The 19,014-nt window shown below is 44.0% G+C and overlaps 1 protein-coding gene across 2 annotated transcripts in view; it reads left to right on the top strand.

Moving 5' to 3' along the window:
- The window catches only part of wscd2 (WSC domain sialate O sulfotransferase 2), a 77,125-nt gene that overhangs the window by 46,871 nt on the left and 11,240 nt on the right, over positions 1-19,014 (top strand). For both annotated transcript variants that reach the window (XM_088994383.1, XM_088994384.1), the window contains 6 exons: positions 5,297-5,411; positions 7,113-7,297; positions 9,671-9,792; positions 9,860-10,034; positions 15,277-15,441; positions 15,548-15,748. In XM_088994383.1, coding sequence (XP_088850509.1) covers positions 5,297-5,411; positions 7,113-7,297; positions 9,671-9,792; positions 9,860-10,034; positions 15,277-15,441; positions 15,548-15,748 — 963 coding nt within the window. The remainder of the gene's footprint in view (positions 1-5,296; positions 5,412-7,112; positions 7,298-9,670; positions 9,793-9,859; positions 10,035-15,276; positions 15,442-15,547; positions 15,749-19,014) is intronic.

Raw genomic sequence — 19,014 nt, 5'->3', positions numbered from 1 at the left:
GCCTTATATTTGAAAATCATGAATATGTTTATCGATGAAAAGGTTTCTTCAGCCGTCATTTGTACATCTTTGAAGGTGTCGGACGTTTCTCTTCTTATAATCCAGTGCACCTTATACACCGAGAAATATGGTAATTTAATTTTTTTTATTTTTACAAAAAATGCTGCATATGTACCTATATAATGCAAGATTCGAAAATGTATCTTATCTTATATTTGGTAATCGGCATAACATTTTTCAAAAACAAAATGCACACTACAGTATTAATCTCTTAATCTAGAAGTACACAAAACAGGGGTGTCAAACTCATTTTTTTGCTGCGGGCCACATTGTAGTTACGGTTTCCTCCCAAGGGCCGTTATGAATTTGGGAAAACCATTAGAATGTTTCATCTCCTCCACATATATACATCCAGAACGCACAACAAATTAATGAATAACTAGTTTTCAAGTCTGTAGTTGACAATAATGACAGTTATTGCGGTGTTAAATGGGACAATTTGAAATTTTGGATCGGACGTTAGCGAGTATCATTGCACTTGACATGCTTGATTTGCATTCGCAGGCTGAAGAAAATGATGCGGTGGGCCAGATTTGGTCCCCGGGCCTTGACTTTGACACAGAATGAAAAATTAGGATAGCCCGAGTGTCAAGATGGACAAAAAATACAATTTGGCTTTATTTCTTGTTTTCTGTCCCTAAAAGTGTTCAAAGATTGCTCATGTGAAGTGTCCAAATTGTTAATGAAGCACCTCAGTTCTTTTCCATCACTGTTACAAAAACTGTGTAGATGCACCAAAGCACTGCGGTGGCGCCATTAGCATTCAGCAACACGACTAACCTCTCCAGCTGAAAGTCATTTTGTGTAGGACAATGAGAAAATGGCTGTATTTTGTATTGTATAATGTGCATGCTCCTTTTATCACTTCAAGTCACTCTAGACTCCCCCCAACTTCCACTGAGGGGGAGATAACACGTTTGCTTTGTGCATTTTTATTCATTCTTTCATATCATCGCCAAAATAGATATCAAAAAGTATGAATTGCCCCCGCGTGCACCATTGTGATAGACGAGTTTCACGTTTGCCTCTATTAACTGCACAGGCAGGCCTTGTGTTATGATGAATGAATAACATGGCAGAATTCAAATAGACAAATGGTGGCATTCTAAATGTGGCGGTTGTTTTGTTGAGGAGAGACTCGCGTGACACCTTTGTGAGGCAAGGGAGGATCTGGCTGTTGGAGGACATGAAAATGTTATCCCACTATAAAAGCTTTGCTCATTTTAGTAAGCCAGCACTCCGACATATCATTAGTATTTCATACGCCAGCATGGAAGGAATGTGTTTTTCTCCACAGGAAGCCATCGTGTTTACTTCGTACACCGAAGCTGCAGATTATCTGATTAAACCAAGGTCCTTTCGATCCGCCGCTCGCTGTCCCCTTTTCCCCGCAAATTTCAAACCTCATAGCACTGCAGCGGAACGTGATGATAGAGTACTTAGCAGCTTGAATGCATTGGCTTCGCTCTCGTCGTTTTACATCCAGACCCTCTCATTACTCCGTAACCATCTTCAAAATCCTGTTATGGAGGAGTTAAGAGACTTTTAGCCTACTCTCACTCTGACTGCACACATTCTCACTGACTCGGAATCTCATTTGGGGGGGGATATTACGGTTTGGGCTATCGCCGCAGCTCACATGAACAAGTTTGCGCTGCACGGCGCAATCGCACAGGATGTAGTGCGGAACCAGGAATCGGGTGACATGGTGAGAGGCGGAAGGGAAGGATAAATCAAGCTGAAATACTGTGATATTTGAAAAGAGGAGCCGGTAGAGTGCAGAAAAGGATGAATTTAAGGATGAGTTATAATAGCAGCTTGAAGCCTGACGCAATTTGTGTATTTGGTGAACAACAGTTTTCTCTATCCGTTAATCTGCATTTGATGTATTGATTTTTTTTCCCTTCATCTGAACAGTAGTTACTAGGAAGATTATAAACCTTTGGCACCGCATGCGGCTTAAATAAAAAGCTTAAAACCACAACAATTAAACTAATGCGGGGGACAAAGACAATGCTGAGCCATTTAGCTATTAGCGGCAGATTAGAGGGGTAATGGCACAGCACAGATGGCAAAAGGGTTGGTTGCTGAAGTTTCAGCCCAGGTCTGCCGGTGCGGTAGTTGAAGAAGAAACCCAGCGGTGGGCCGTAGATTTCATGGCTTGGCCTTCAGTAGTGATCCGTCTCAATCAATCCAAACTACAAAAAAAGTGTGCTGTGATTTAGAGGGCAACATTAGCCAGGAAATAACCGACTTTTCTTAATGATGTCCATTTTTTCTTGAAAAGTCTGTCTTGAAAATGGCTTTAGCAGTAAATCTCCAACCATATCCATTTCTTCTTCTCCTTCAGCCATTGTGGGTTGACAAAACTGCTATTAAATCAACACAATGTATTTGCTTATGCAACTCGCGACACATACGGTGTGCTAGATCTGGCCAGTATGCGCTAGTGCAGGGGTGGGCAAACTTTTTGACTCGCGGGCCGCATTGGGTTCTAAAATTTGACAGAGGGGCCGGGCCAGGAGCATTTGGAGGGAGTGTTTGGGCCGGAAATACTCTGAACAAGTTATGTCCATAATTTATAAAATCACTTCAAATGACTTCGACTGAGCGTATTTTACAAAGATGTGGAATCTTTGTAAAATACGCTCAGCATATAGCTATAGTTTACGTTTTAAGACTTGCGCTGAATATTCATGAAGTCTTGTTTTCGAGTTGATGACGATCCCCATGTGACGTCACGTTTGGACCGCCCCTGACCGAGAAAGCGACATACAATGCATTTTGAGTACTTTGTTTGGTCTGAAAACTTCGTGTTGATCCGTGTTGATGGTGAAATTAGAAAGAAAACACATAAATAACGCGATGGTGAATCGTTGTGTTGCACCAAGACAACTATTTGATATTCGCTGACACAAATTCCCAGCTGACAAATCAGCCCATTTCCAACGGAGCTTGGGCGCAATCTTCTGCATTTTCTGGGTGCTACATTGCTGTCATTGACGGCTCGAATTGATATGGGAGGACTCCTTGAATCAATTGCAAACATTTATGCTTTCCTCTTTAGAACTATTTGAATCATATTCATAACTGGATGAGTAACAAGAAAACATCTTCTCCGAATCTGAAGCCATTGTTTTGATTCTCGATCAAAGGCAAGACGTCTTGGCGTGACGTCACGAACAGGGGGGTGGGACCTTCTGAAACTGACCATTTCCGGATTCATTTGAAGTCATTTTTATTTTTGTTTTTCATTTAACTAAAAATATCAGCCTGCCTGATTTGGGTATTTTAGATGCTATAAAACGTTTTTCTGATGTCAGTGGGAAACAAAAACAAAAAATGGTGCCGGTTGTCCTTTAAATGTAGTGTGTACAAACCTCATAGCACAGTAAGAACACTACAACCGAATTTATTAACTGTCTTTCAAATGTGAAAAATATCCCTGATCAGTTAATAAATTTGTCTCAAGGAATATGGCGTTTACATACTATTTCGCAGATACTTGGAGGAGGAAATGGAAATAGATTAAAATAACATGCACTGTGATTTATCAAGATTACGTCTGTTTTTAATAAGTTTCTATCGAAGGGGCAAAGTTAAAGAAATCAACATTTATTGAAAAATGGAATCACTTTCAAAATTCAAAACATATTATTACACAACGAAATTTCAAGCTCAATAATACCTACTTGTGTTAAATTCCGCCAAATCATTGATGGTTTGTCCTGACCGAGCGCTCAACAAACTCCTCACTGACGCCCTCGTCTACACGCACAAACAAAACACGTGTACCGTCGCCGACCTACCTGCAGTTGAAATTTGCATACTCGGCACGGCAGCCAATCAGAAGCCTGCTTCTTTCTTCCGGACTTTCGCAAGCGTTATAAAGTCGTGCAATTGCATGTCATTTTCCAAAATAGATGCACAGAACCTCAGACCAGAAGAAAGATTCAAAAGAAGCTAACAACATATGTGACGCTAAAAAAAAACGTAAATTTACATTAAACCGTGACTGTAAAGTGTACGTGAGACTTATGAAAGGGGCTTAGTGGCTCGTAGGAAGGAATGCAAATGTTGTATTGTGCACCGCAATGACAATAGACTACTGCAGCAAAATCTACAGCCTTGCACATTCACCGTAAATTAAGCAAGGTAGCATTTGTAGTAGGTGCATTCTGGTTTAAAAAAAAAAAAACTTTATACTTTGTTACAATGTTTTTTTAATGTGATTAGTTGTGGCTTTGTGCTTCAAGTTGTGAAAAATGGGACAGGCAACTTTTCAGTATCTGCCCTGTTGTTCGCTAACTTTTTGTCATGAGTTTTAGACACTGTTTGAACTATAATTTGGGCAAATTCGGCGGGCCGGATTAAAAAGCCTAACGGGCCGTAGTTTGCCCATGCCTGCGCTAGTGGCTAGTGATACTATGATTGGCTTGTGACTAGCCAATTATGTGACTAGCCAAACATCATTTGTGAATACTTTGACGTTGCCAGCGCCTTCGAGCAGGCCTTGGGTTGCCAACTCGAACTGTGATTGTTTAGAGCAACAGTTTGATCTACATATTTGATGTGACAGGGTGCGCAGAACTGATTATGAAAGCGTCCAGGTAGATTTCCGACCCCGGTAACAAATGATGGCTAAAAAGTGATTGGTTAAATGCTTAAATACAAAAACACACATCTGGAAGCAGTGCAACAGGGGAAAAGTAGCGGAAGGAAGCTGAAACACAATTTGAAATGATTTAAAAAGAATTTATGGCCAAAATATAATGAATTAGTCAGTGATTCTGATATTTTTAGGCCAGCAGAGAAGGCCTTGCGGGCCCTGACTGTCAGTTCAATGAAGCTCTAGCCTTCACCGCCCAACATCAACGCCCCCAACAGACACACGCACGCATGCGCACACACACACACACACACACACACACACACACACACACACACACACACACAAATCTCCAAAAATGCAGAGGGGGCCACTACACTGGCTGGCCACTAGAAGGGGGTGTGAGTCTTTATAAATAAATAAAGATTCTGCCCCAGTTTGAACTCCTCACTTATGACATGAATGTGGGGCGAGACAAAGGGGTTGTGTTTTGCAGAGCTGTTGTTGTACAATATATACGCATGTATGCATGCATATACTGTTTGCGTCCGTGCATTCATTAAACCTGTCTGGCTTACTGCACATTGAGCTCACTGATTTTATTTTCTTTTTTTCATTTTTCCACAGCAAAATATATTGGCTGCTACGTTGATTCAACACAAAAGAGGGCTTTAAAAGGAGTTTCATTTTTTGATTACAAAAAAATGACTGTATTCCGCTGCCAGGACAACTGCGCCGAAAGGTATGAAAATCTCCCCCAAATAGAAAGAAACCGTCCCCTCATGCTCAAGTACTCCTTGTCAGGCCAAGGTATGAATTCAAATACGTAGATTGTCCAGATGAGCTGATGTAAATTCAGAGAGGCTGATTAAAAGCCTCTCCCTCATTAGAGCTGCTGGATGTATGCTTGTAAACACCACCCACGGAACAACATGCCCACGTGTCTGAGGGAGGACACTACAGTACTTCTAAGCAGCTTCTGCCTCCTCTACTGTGCCGTGTAGCAAGTCATCATATCGTAAAATAACATTACTTGCAATCGAATGAGCTTCAGAGCTGTATTATCAGCCAAGCTGAATACTGCGGATTATTATTAATGAGGTTACTTTCTGTACTGTATCGTCATGAGGCCTCTCAGATTAGAGTCACGCATCTCTCCAGCGGAAAAGCCGATACCGAATGAAAAGGGGCCCGTGAGTGAGCGTATATATCGTTAAGCACCTGCTTTCAAACCTTCACTCTCATACTTGTTTGTGTGCCCGGTGGCGGAAGGTCTTTTTGTTTATGAGAGGCCTGAGAGCAAGCGTGCACAATGCTCCGTGAAGGAATGTTTTTCAGACTTTTGCTGTCGATGGAATTGACGAGCTGGCCCTGAACCTCACCCTCCATCACCTTTGTGGTGATTTTAGTCGGCCGACTGCGGGTTGAAACTGAACACATCTCTCAGAACTAGGAAAATACCTGCAGCTAGTTTTCATGGGAGAGTAAAGACCATTAAATATTGCCCCATTAGCCGTATTTGTTTTTGTGCACTTGCATCGCTCTTTAGGGCCAAGTCGTGAATTCACCTTCATTCGGGAGTGAATGCGACATTTGGCTTTGACAATCCGCAAAAACGTCCACAATGAGAAGAGCTCTGCCTTTCCCTTCCAGTCATTCCAATCAGTTTAATCAGTACTCATTGTTTTCCTTTGAGCTGTGCTCCTCTCTTCTATTCCTCTGCTCAATTCCTGTCTTTTTTTCTCCTCCGCCGTCTTTCTCTCGCTTCTCTTCCTCCCCGAGGAATAGCTGGGACGGCTCTATCGAATGCACTGAATTACACCCATCACCGATTCGCCGAGTGCAGAATAGGTGCAGCGAGCCGCTCGTTTTCAGATGCTTTTTCTCCTCACGCTGACTTTCTGCAGCCGGCCGGCCCACCTGCTATTTCTAGAGCGCGCTTTAATAAAAGAAGACAAACAAATGAGAAGCGGCGGCGTAGAATGGCGTACACAGGTTCGGGTTTGATTGGCAGGGCTGGAGGGTGTGGGGCTATCCTGTGTGAAGGGTTTCTAATTGCATCCGAAAGGCCTCTTGAGAGTCAAGTCAACAGAGGGAAGGGCCACAGGAGCAAAGCTTTTTAAAGAGGACCGCAATCATTTATAATTGGCCCTGGCTCAAAACCTCTTAACATGTAGAACGGCGTTCATCTTCAGTCGGCAAAAGCGAGAGAGAGAAAAGAGAGAGAGAGATGTTCCAAAATAAAGTCCGGACATGTTCTTACGTGTGCTTCAACAGCCTCTCTGGTTGATCATTTATTTGCTTTTATTGACTACAGTTGCTCTCAATATGAGTCGACATTAACCAGGGGAAGAATTAAGGCGTAATGGATGCTCAGGTCATTAACACTCGCCTCTTCCACTTTACTAATGACCCTAAATTGTTCTTCCTCCTCTGCGCGCAGAGGTTACATGTTCGCAGGTTTGGAGTTTGGCGCAGAATGCTACTGCGGGCACAAGATTCAAACGGCTAACGCGTCGGAGAGTGAATGCAACATGGAGTGCAAAGGCGAAAAGAGCAACATGTGCGGAGGAGCCAACCGGCTATCCATCTACAGGCTGGAGCTGAGCCAGGACTCGGCACGGCGCCGTGAGAAAATCCCCTTCATTGCAGCCACATGCCGCTCAATATGCTTGCAGGGGTCTCCACTATCAATGGCGTTTTGGAGATGAGAATGATTATCTTAACTGTTTTGTTCATTATTACCTATCGCACTATGCATCCGTCTCGCCTCCTCTACGCAAGCAACCGAGCGAAGCAATAAAAATCTGTCCCTAAGAAATCAGATCCACGTTCATTTCAACAATTTTAGTCGAACGAGCAACTCAACCTGAGGAAGAGCGACCACGGAGATGTAATGTGGGTCTTGAAATGTAACACAATGGCCCATTTTAAGGGGAAATATTTGTTTTAGTAGATTTTAATGCCACATTTGGGAGCCGGCTGCCCTGTCGTGTTTACTTCTTCCCTGGGAGAGATGTGCAACCTGCCTCCCCCACCATGCCGTGGTCTGCATCGTAAACACTCGCTGCCTGCTGTTTTACAACCGAGGTGATGGCAGTAAAGGCTGATTATCGGAAATAGGGATGGAAACCTTGTTTCTTCTTTCAGAGTGTGGGCTGTGAGTTTAGAAGTTCCTTGGTTGGAGATTCCTTCCGATTGCTGCGGCAGGAAGTTGTGATATTAGAAGACCAAATGTAATACATTGCACGGTTGCATCTTGCGGCAAAGACGTTTCAAACACCTCAACCGTGATTATTGCAAGCACACTTACGCATTTAAAGCTCTTTGTTGATTATTTTCATTTCTGCTTTTTCCCGCATGCTTAGTCAGCGCTGCATGTCGTCATGTGAGCCACAGTGAGAAAAACAAAAAGCAAGGGGAAATAATATTGTTGAGTTAGCTGGTTAACTCATTTACTGCCCGGCGATGTGCAAAAATATGTCCACTCCAGTGCCAGGGTTTTTGTCATTTTCACTCAAATTCCAGGACCCACAGAATATTGAGTTTAAGGACTACATAAACATTCAATGCAGCGTAAGAAACCTTAGACTCTCTTCTTTCATCAGAAAAAAGCTATATCAGCTATATAGGTCTGGAGTTAGTCTGAACGTGAAATGGGGGCGACTGTACAAAAGGCAAATGCTGCCCCCCATGGGAGGGAAAAAATTGCCAGGGGTCTGACGAGTGCTTCATTGGCGGACCCCACCCCCGCAAGAAAAGCCAAAACCCGAACAAATTCTGGAATGACGCTCTTATTGTGTGTATATATATATATATATATATATATATATATATATATATATAGTGCTTTAACAACAGCTGAAGCTGTAGCAAAGCGCTAATATGTACAAAAGGCAAATGCTGTCCCCTTGTGGAAGGGAAAAGCGTTGACAGAGGTCTGACCAGTGCTTTGTCAGCATCCCCTGCAAGAAAAGCCAAAACAAATTCGGGAATGGCGTTCCACGTCATAATGGCAGTGAATGAGTTAACAAAGCCGTTAAACAAAAAGAATACTTTTTTTATTCTCTCGGAAATGTTGATCAATTGAACATTTAGCATACTGGGACATCTTTCATTTTGTTGTAGAGGCTCTGTGGTAGGAGCCGTCCTCAGCCATGAACAGTATTGTCATTATTGGTCTATTATTCATCCCCGAAGATTGTGTTTGTGTTACATTTTTTGCATGGCGCATATATGCTCAAGGCAACACTGCACGAAAAATCCATTTCAATAGGATTTAAAATGTATATAAGGACAAAGATGGGTGACAGAGGGAAATATACTATAGGGGGAAAGCAGAAACGTGGCCGTGACATTAAAAATGTAGCTTCGATGAGATAAAAAGGTTAAAGATTAATAAAACATAAGAATGAGTCACATGACCTGAGCTAAAAAATACTATTTTTCAACCTTATAGGACGCATCCAAAGACAATATGCAGGCCTATGCTGTAATCTGACCTGCATAACAATGTTCAAAAAACACTTTTGATGCTTCTTACTTAAATATGGTTGTTGAAAAATCTGTTTCGGCGAGATGTGAACAGACTGCATGTCAGCAAAACATTTTCACTTTCGCCTTTCAGGGTTTTTTTTATGTTAAGAGGTACTACGGGACAATTTGTCAGTTGTCCAAAGTGAGTAAAGGAACAAATGTGATTACGTTTAGAGAGAGAAAATAGAAGCAGCTCTTCTCTGCTGTTATTCGGTCTAACCATTGGATCAGAATGAGGTTGTGGGGTTAAAGGTCATCAACACACTGCGAAAATGGGAGCAGTAATGGAGAGAAGCAGGGCAGGGCCTCAATAGACTGGAGGCGAGATCCCAGCGGGTGCTCTTCATTGGGGGTCAGCAAATGGAGGTCACAAGTGGAGCCTGCGCTCGGGAACCGTAAAACTGAAGGAAATATTGTTTTGTTTTCTTGTCGATAAGCTCCGTTCTACTCTTTTGGACTTTTCAGACGGCAGCGCCATTTTCAAGGGGTGTTTCCACAGACCAGACAATGTCACTTTAGCTCTCCCTTTCAGAGTCGTCATCCAAAACATGTCAGTGGAAAAATGTGTCGACACGTGCACGGAGAAGGTGAGTGAGGTGGTTCCCGCGGTGCATGACAGCCCGCGCGCCGTGTTTAACAGCCGCTGTATTTCAGGAGAAATCGCTTGCCGTCCTGGCTGGGGATCGATGCCACTGCGGCTTCCCGACCTCCCTCTTTTCCCTCCATGAACCGGAAGACGAGAGCATGTGCCTCCGCCGCTGCCCCGGCGAGGAGTTTGAGAGCTGCGGGAATGACGAGTACTTTGTGGTGTACCAGACGCAGGTTCAAGGTAAACTAGCTTGTAAAGTTAGCTTGATTTGCCAAACGCGTGAAGCGCGCTGGTTCATGCAGAAAGTGTGACGGTCGCTTGCTGTGTTTTCACTAAATAACAGACAAGCAAAGGCACAGCGGTGCATTAAAGGGGGAACAAGTCAAACTGCTGAGTGCACCACTCTGTTTAATGCATGCACCTTCATGTTCCACAAATGGGCTAGTGGATATTAAGAAAAGAAATTCTGCTGGTACGTTACATAAAAACGACTTCATATATTTTCCAAAACCTTGCAAAGCAGTACATTCGCCGAACAAGTGCACATTTTTTGGATTGAGGTAGGGTGAGTTTTCACAGAATAACGAATGAATGCCAATGGCAGGATTCAGGTAAACATCGGTGGTCCTTGTACAAATTGCCGTTGGTGCTAATTAGGATTGTTCCGCCTTGGTGGAGGTCTCTGCTCTTCTGAGTGGCTAGTTTGTTCTGTTTGCATATCTAAACGTGCAGCAAATTCATTTTGTGTTATTCCAATGTCGCAGTTTGCTTCAAGTGTATGCGCCTTTGTGGGCGATGTTTCCTCAGGGCAAAAGACAACAGTGGCTTGGCTCGGCAAAAATAAGCGGCCTGGAATAAAAAAAAACAAAAAACAATCACATGAGTTGCAATCAAGCGCCAATGTGAGAAGAACTCGAAGAGAATCCTTTGTGATCTCTGGACTCGATCATGTCTTTTAATTTTGGAATTTTCCACCGACTTTAATGAAAGACGAAGCTCTCAAGTCACCCACCATAACAACACGAAACATGTGTGTGTTGACCTTTTCTCTGGAAGACTTCACTTCCTCTTTCGCTAATCACTTGAAAAGTCTCCCACACCATTTCAACATTGTGTCATTTCCAAAAATCTTTCTTCAGCCGATGAGCAAGATGGAAAATAACTATTTATCCATCAGTCAATTTTCTACTCCACATCTCAATTTGGGTCAAGGCTGTGACGTCCGTCACCCATTTTAGCTGATTTAGGTTGTGCTACTGGTTGGCAGTCATTAACCACCAACAACCTGCTGTTCTGTAACCACTGTAGGCTTTATTGTGTTAAATATCTCTGCGGTCTGGCCGAAATCTCCTACCCTGTATGTCGAAGTTTGTTGAATTTCATAATTTGACCTCAAATCAATACTATTGGTCACTCAAGGTCTGGGTGTTAGAATTGACCAATCTTCCATCCATGCATCCATTTTCCATAGCGTTTTATCCTCATTGAGGTCGCGGGGGGTGTTGGGGCCTATCCCAGCCGTCTTCGGGCATTAGGCAGGAGACACCCTGAATTGGTTGCCAGCCAATTGCAGGGCACGCAGAGACGAACAACCATCTGCGCTCACACTCACCCCTTGGGACAATTTAGAATTTTCAGTTTGCCTGCCATGCATGTTTTTAGAATGTGGGAGGAAAACGGAGGACCTGGAGAAAACCCACGCAGGCTCAGGGAGAACATGTAAACTCCACACAGGGAGGTCACAGCCTCTGCACAGTCAATCTTACTTAACTCATTCACTGCCCGAATTAGATCGGATTTTGTTTTTTCTTGCTTGGGTGAGAATAAAGTGCTTGCTAGACCTCCGGCAATGTTTACCCCTTCTACAAGGGGGCAGAATTTCCCTTTTTTCCATGTTAGTGCTTTGTTCCAGCTTCAGCTGTTGTTAAAGTGCTATATCCAACAATATGTATTTCATTGTATTTCTGGCAGCCACCCTAATTTTAAACTCATAACTCCAGACTCGTATAATTTAGGAATTAACTCTTTTTTTCTGATGAAAGAAGAGAGTCTAAGGTTTCTTAAGCTGCATTGAACATTTATGTGGTCCGAAAACTCAATATTTTGTGGGTCCTGGAATTCGAGTGACAATGACAAAAACTCTGCCACTGGAGTGGACACATTTTTGCACGTATCGCAGTGAATGAGTTAAGTGTTAAATGTATTTCAGGCTTTGGTAATGCACTGTAAATGCAGTTTTAAGTGTTATGTAGAGCAGTGGTCCCCAACCTCCAGACCGATCAATCAATACCGGGCCGCAGACCGGTACACAAGAATTAATTATTTATTTCTGTTTTATTTATTAAATGAGTCAAGTACAGTGAAGTACAGTGATACCTTGGCTTACTAACTTAATTGGTTCCCAGACAGTGTGTGTGTATCCCAAACTTTAATTTCCCACAGGAAGCCTTTAAAATGAGAATAATTCGTTCCCAGGTCCCCATAAAACATAATTTTCTACTTTCTAATTTTCTAAGCCTTAAAACTACAGAAAATATACCTTATTTTCATCCATCCATGCATCTTCTGCCGCTTATCCGGGGTCGGGTCACGGGGGCAGCATCTTCAGTAGGGAAGCCCAGACTTCCCTCTCCCCAGCCACTTCTTCTAGCTCGTCCTGGCGGATCCCGAGGCGTTCCCAGGCCAGCTGGGAGACATAGTCTCTCCAGCGTATCCTGGGTCGTCCCCGGGGTCTCCTGCCAGTGGGGAACGCTCGGAACACCTCACCAGGGAGGCGTCCAGGGGGCATCCTAATCAGGTGCCCGAGCCATCTCATCTGGCTCCTCTCTATGTGGAGAAGAAGCGGCTCGACTCTGAGCCCCTCCCGGATGACCGAGCTTCTCACCTTATCTCTAAGGGAGAGCCCGGACACCCTACGGAGAAAGCTCATTTCGGCCACTTGTACCTGGGATCTCGTTCTTTCGGTCACAACCCATAGCTCGTGACCATAGATGAGGATTGGGATGTAGATCGACTGGTGAATCGACAATCGGTACAAAGTCCGCATCACAGCAGATGCCGCACCGATCCACATGTCAACCTCTCCCAGACTCCCAGATACTTAAACTCCTCCACTTGAGGCAAGATCTCCTCCCCGACCCGGAGAGGGCATTCCACCCTTTTCCGACTGAGAACCATTGTCTCAGATTTGGCGGTGCTGATTCTCATCCCAACCACTTCACATCCGGCTGCAAAAAGCAGAGATGCTATATTGAGACCACCAAAACTGAAACCTTCAACGCTTCGGCTGCGCCTAGAAATTCTGTCCATAAAGGTTATGAACAGAATTGTGACAAAGGGCAGCCTTGGCGGAGTCCAACCCTCACTGGAAACGATTCCGACTTACTGCCGGCAATGCAAACCAGACTCTGACATCGGTCCGAACGGCCCGTATCAGGGGCTCTTGTACCCCATACTCCTGAAGCACCCTCCACAGAACTCCACGAGGGACACGGTCAAACGCTTTATCCAAGTCCACAAAGCACATGTAGACTGGTTCGGCGAATTCCCATGCGCACTCAAGGACCCTGCTAAGGGTGTAGAGCTGGTCCACTGTTCCGCGGCCGGGACGAAAACCACACTGCTCCTCCTCAATCTGAGGCTCGACTTCCCGACGGACCCGCCCCTCTAGAACCCCTGAATACACCTTTTCAGGGAGGCTGAGGAGTGTGATCCCTCTGTAGTTGGAACACACCCTCCGGTCCCCCTTTTTAAAAAAGGGGACCACCACCCCGGGTCTGCCAATCCAGAGGCACTCTCCCCGATGACCACGCAATGTTGCAAAGGCGTGTCAGCCAAGACAGCCCCACAACATCCAGAGCCTTTAGAAACTCCGGGCGGATCTCATCCACCCCCGGGGCCTTGCCACCGAGGAGCTTTTTAACCACCTCGGCGACTTCAACATCAGAGATCGCCTCACAGTCCCCAGACACTACTTCCTCCAAGGAAGGTGTGTTGGTGGAGTTGAGGAGGTCTTTGAAGTACTCTGCCCACCGGTTCACGACGTCTCGAGTCGAGGTCCGCAGCGCCCCATCCACACTGTACATAGTGTTAGTGGTGCACTGCTTTTCCCTCCTGAGACGCGGGATGGTGGACCAGAATTTTCTCAAAGCGGTCCGGAAGTCGGCTTCCATGGCCTCACAGAACTCTTCCCATGCACATGTTTTTGCCTCGGCGACCACCGAGGCTGCATTCCGCTTGGCTATTCGATGCCTGTCAGCTGTCTCAGGGGTCCCAAAGGCCATATAGGCCCGATAGGTTGATTCAGCTTTACGGCATCCCTTACTGGTCTCCACCAGCGAGTACGGAGGTTGCCGCCACGACAGGCACCAACCACCTTACGGCCACAATACCTTAATTTATGTAAAATAAATGTGCTATGGTATTGTAATTAAAGAAACAAACTGTACTGTATAATAAAGTCATTTTATTTACCTTTGTGATGGTCGTTGATGGCTTGATGAAATGGAATGGCCGGTTTCATCAGCATTAAACACTTGATGAGGAACGTAGCCTTCTTCTTTCACCATCTTGAGGAATGATTCCTTGTAAGCTTTGGCAGCTTTATCATCAGAACTGGCTGCCTCACCATGACGAATGACACTATGAATCCCTGTACGACGCTTAAAGTTCTGGAACCATCCGTGGCTAGCCTTGAAATCATCAATGGATGACGAACTTCCAGGTTGCTTCTTGACGATATCCGAGTGAAATTGCTGTGCTTTCTCTGCGATAATTTTTACTCATCAATTGTGTTGTTTCGCTGGGTTGATAGCTTTTTGCATCAAGTGTACAGATGTCTTATGCGGGTTATTTGTGGAGCCTGATTGATGGGATATTTTAACCTTGCAGTCTTCACTCTGCCTTTGAACTGTCAAGGTTGAAACAAGCCCAAATTTCACTGTTTTCTATCCATTTTCTCACTCCCTTTCTGTCGTCTGCCTATCTATTTATTGTTTGCAGCTCTGTGTTTCTGTAAACGCCCCCCCTCACTGCTGCGTTCTTGACCAATCACGTGCGGCTTTAACCAAGACTGTGGGCGCTCCCATTTCCTTGTTTGGAGAACGACCCCCCCCCCCCCCCCCCGTGCCTCACACTCTATCTCTATGTTGTCTGCCTATCTATTTAACGTTTGCTGCTCTGTGTTTCTGTAAAGCCCCCCCCCCCAACCCACTGCTGCGTTCTTGACCAAACGCGTGCGGCTATAAGACTGGGGGCGGGGAATAGAGGACAAAAAAAGTCCACTCCAATTTCTTTGTTTGGAGAACAGTCTCGTTCACGAACGACACGTCACTCATTGTTGCGCTCCGTGTGTATCGTGAATTTTACGTTCGTAAGCTCAAAAGATTGTTAGCCAAGGCGTTCGTAAACCGAGGTACCACTTATAATATGAGTCTATCACAAGAAAATATTTCTAACATGGCTTGTCTTATCTTGCATCCAGACAACCGTTGCATGGACAAACACTTCCTTCCTCCTCGTGTCAATCAGCTGGTGGCCCTAGCCAGTTTTCCCGGATCTGGCAACACTTGGTGTCGCCACCTCATCGAGCTGGCCACCGGTTTCTATAGCGGCAGCTATTATTTTGATGCCTCACTCTACAATAAAGGTATGAGAGGACTTGCCTTGAGTAGTCAATATACATCAGATTTTCTCTCATCTCTGTGCCTTTCACTAAGCCATCCATTTGTTATGTCCTCTCATCTTTTTCACAGGTTTTAAAGGTGAACGAGACCACTGGCGTAGGGGAAGGACCATCTGCATAAAGACGCATGAGAGTGGTAAAAAGGACATTGAAGCCTTTGACGCCAGTATCCTCATAATTCGCAACCCGTATAAGGCTCTCATGGCGGAATTTAACCGCATATATGGCGGGCACATTGGATTCGCCTCCCAAGCCAACTGGAAAGGGAAAGGTGAGTCTCAGAAGATGCAGCTAATGTATTTCACATGTTATGAGCTACCATCTTGTTGAAATATTCAACAAACTAGGAATACTTTCAGGTGGACAGGCACAAAGTAAAGTGGGTTGGGAGGCAAATGACAACCCCAAATAGAACAATGTAAAATTGTTGGAAAGAAAGAACCGGAGAAAATTCCCCAACGATGAACTGGATTCCTCAGCTCCTAAAGAATTATGGGTAATATCCTGGCGCAAAAGGGCTTTATAGGTTGCAGTCAGACACCTTTCCGAAACGTTTGTAGGATTTCAATGGCCCTGTCCTCTATGCACTTCCATTTAATCTGGCTCAGTTACAAGAGGAAATTGCCTGCCCTCAAATGAGAATTTCACTGATCCACTCTGGGAAGTACCAATATTCTGGACATCGTTTAACTCCGGAAATATTTATGTGACATTATAGGAGCAACTGTGAACTCCCTAAAAATTAACTCATTCACTGCCATTCACAAATTTATTCAGGAATTTAAAGTATGAGATAGAGTGCCATTCCTGCATTTGTTCGGGTTTTGTTTTTTCATGCTCATCTGCTAACAATGGACGCAACAATGGCAATGTTTCTTCTTTTCCACAAGGGCATTTCCCTTTATGCCATGTTAGCGCTTTGTTCTCGCTTCAGCGGTTGTTAAAGCTCTATATAAACCAATATGTATGTATTGATGAAAGAAGTGAGTCTAAGATTTCTAACACCATATTGAATTTTGATGTCGTCCTAAAACTCAATATTCTGAGGGTCCTGGAATTTGAGTGACAATGACAAAAAGCCTGGCACTGGAATGGACATATTTTTGCACGTCTGGTAGTGAATGAGTTAAAAATAATCCTGAAATTTTAAGGTTCCAATACTGCACATCCTGATTTATAAAATGCTTAAAATAACAAAAACTGGGACATATTGAGTCTTCTACAATTTTATATGGTGTCAAAATGTCGCTCGCGCTTACTTTAGATTGTTGAAGCAGCACCAGAGGAGGAGGAATTGCTGATGCGTCAAAAACTAAAAATGATTTTGCAAGCAACGATTGATAGATGAATAAAAATGACGAGTGTAGTTTGATACCACTTGAGTAACAGTGGTCAAGGCGATGCGTGATTGTGTCACGGTTTTGCTAGGTGGTGATGGTGGGTGCGGATCCCAAAAAGCAGGCAGCACAGAGTAGGAGGTTGTTTGACAAATTGTATTAAAATAAAGCAGGAACAAAATGTAAAACCTCAAAATCATCTGAACGGAAAAAATACAAAGTATCAAAAGAAAATCAAGTGTAAAAGTCCGTCAAGGTTAAACAAACACATGCACAGCATACAATGCATTCAATTGCAGACAAAGCAGCAAACAATGAACCGACACCGGATGGTTGTGCCGGGAGTCATTTTAAGTGTCAGTGATTAAAACGACCAGCATCTGCGAGGCTGCAGGCAGGGCTGACGTCGCTACCCGTTGGTCGCCAATCTGATCGGGACAACCAGCACCTGTGCAGGTGCAGGCGGGGCCGACAGCGCCCCCCGTTGGTCGCCAACCAGATCATGACAGATTGCCCACGAACGATAAAGCCGTAGCTTCAATGCAGCTTTTTGAAGTGCACATTTTTGCAGTCAAAGTACTTATTAGACGTCTGTTAATCAATACTTCACGAACCGAAATGTCACAGAAGGCTTCAAAGATGTAAAAAGCGCACACACACACACACACACACACACACACACACACACACACACACACACGCACAAACAAATGGAGACAAGTGACACAGATGCAACACTTCCGACGCGTTTTGATGCTCGTCACTGTCAGATATTTGAGATTGCTCAATGCTTGTTTTCCCCCTGTCACTCGTCATTCAGATCTGAGCTCAAGTGAAGCAACTGTCAGCATGCTTTACAGACTTGACAATGACTACCTCTTCCGGATCTGCTTGTTTGCTATGTTCCAGGGTTCACAGGATGGCATTCATACATGACCAAACGAACCAAATATCAGCTCACCCACGCCGTTATTTTTTAACTAAACGTGACAAATACGAACGTCACTAAGGAATATTAATAATTCCTTTTCTTTCAACTATTAAGCTCATCATGGTCAACCGCACCGTTTGCATTGTACATATTTGGGGTCACAGTAATCTTGAGCCAATCATGACTTTGGATAAAAGCACCTGGTTACTAGTTGATGACAAGGCACATACCGTAGAGCACAGGTGTCAAAGTCAAGGCCCGCGGGCCAAATCCGGCCCGCCACATCATTTTTTTCGGCCCGCGAAAGCAAATCAAACTTGTTAAATTCCATGATGATTGCTAAAATCTGAGCCAAAATTTCATATTTTTGGATGTCAACCACAATAAAAGTCATTATTCTTGACTTCAGATTTGAAAACGAGTTATTCATTTATTTGCTGTGTGCTCCATATGTAATATTTGAAGGGATTTAAACATTCAAATGGGTTCCCCAAATTCATAACGGCCCTCGAGAGGAAACCATAACTACAATGTGGCCCGCGGCAAAAAATGACTTTGACACCCTTGCCGTAGAGCATAGGTCTCAAACTCAAGGCGCGAGGGCCAGATACCGCCCACCACCTCATTTTAAGAGTCAACTTGCATGGTCCTTGCTAAACTAAAATCTGTTCCCAAATACCAAATTGTCGTGTGTCTTAATTATTAATACACTGATCCCTTGGTGTTCGACCAGAATCCATTCCCAAAACCTGCTCCAAAAAACGATCTATCTATCTATCTATCTATCTATCTATCTATCTATCTATCTATCTATCTATCTATCTATCTATCTATCTATCTATCTATCTATCTATCTATCTATCTATCTATCTATCTATCTATCTACCTACCACATGGCGTGTTGGCACCCATCCCAGCTGTCTTTGGGCAGTAGGTGGGGGACATCTTGGACCAGTTGCTCACCAATCACAGGGCACACTAACTTTTCAAACCATCCTCTGCTTGCTTTAAAATCAAACTCTACAGGACCAATGCTAGTATCTTTTTTCCAAAATCTTTCTGCATTTGCTTTGTCGCAAATCGTATCTTCGCTTGGACCGTGTCTTGCCAACCGCTTCTCATTGATGAAAATAAGCAAAAATGTCTCTACTTCTAATATTTGTGGCCTTTGTTTGCTGAACACGCGAGATCCTTCAACCACATCACTGACTTCCTATTCTTTCTTTTTTAGAATGCTGCTGATGGTCGATTTCACATCTCAAACGAGAA

This window comes from Hippocampus bargibanti, linkage group LG04 (genome assembly GCF_051943395.1).
Source record: "Hippocampus bargibanti isolate YZ-2025 linkage group LG04, ASM5194339v1, whole genome shotgun sequence".
Classification (NCBI taxonomy): domain Eukaryota; kingdom Metazoa; phylum Chordata; class Actinopteri; order Syngnathiformes; family Syngnathidae; genus Hippocampus; species Hippocampus bargibanti.
Note: the sequence above shows the minus strand (reverse complement) of the source record. Positions and strands in the feature narration are given on the sequence as shown.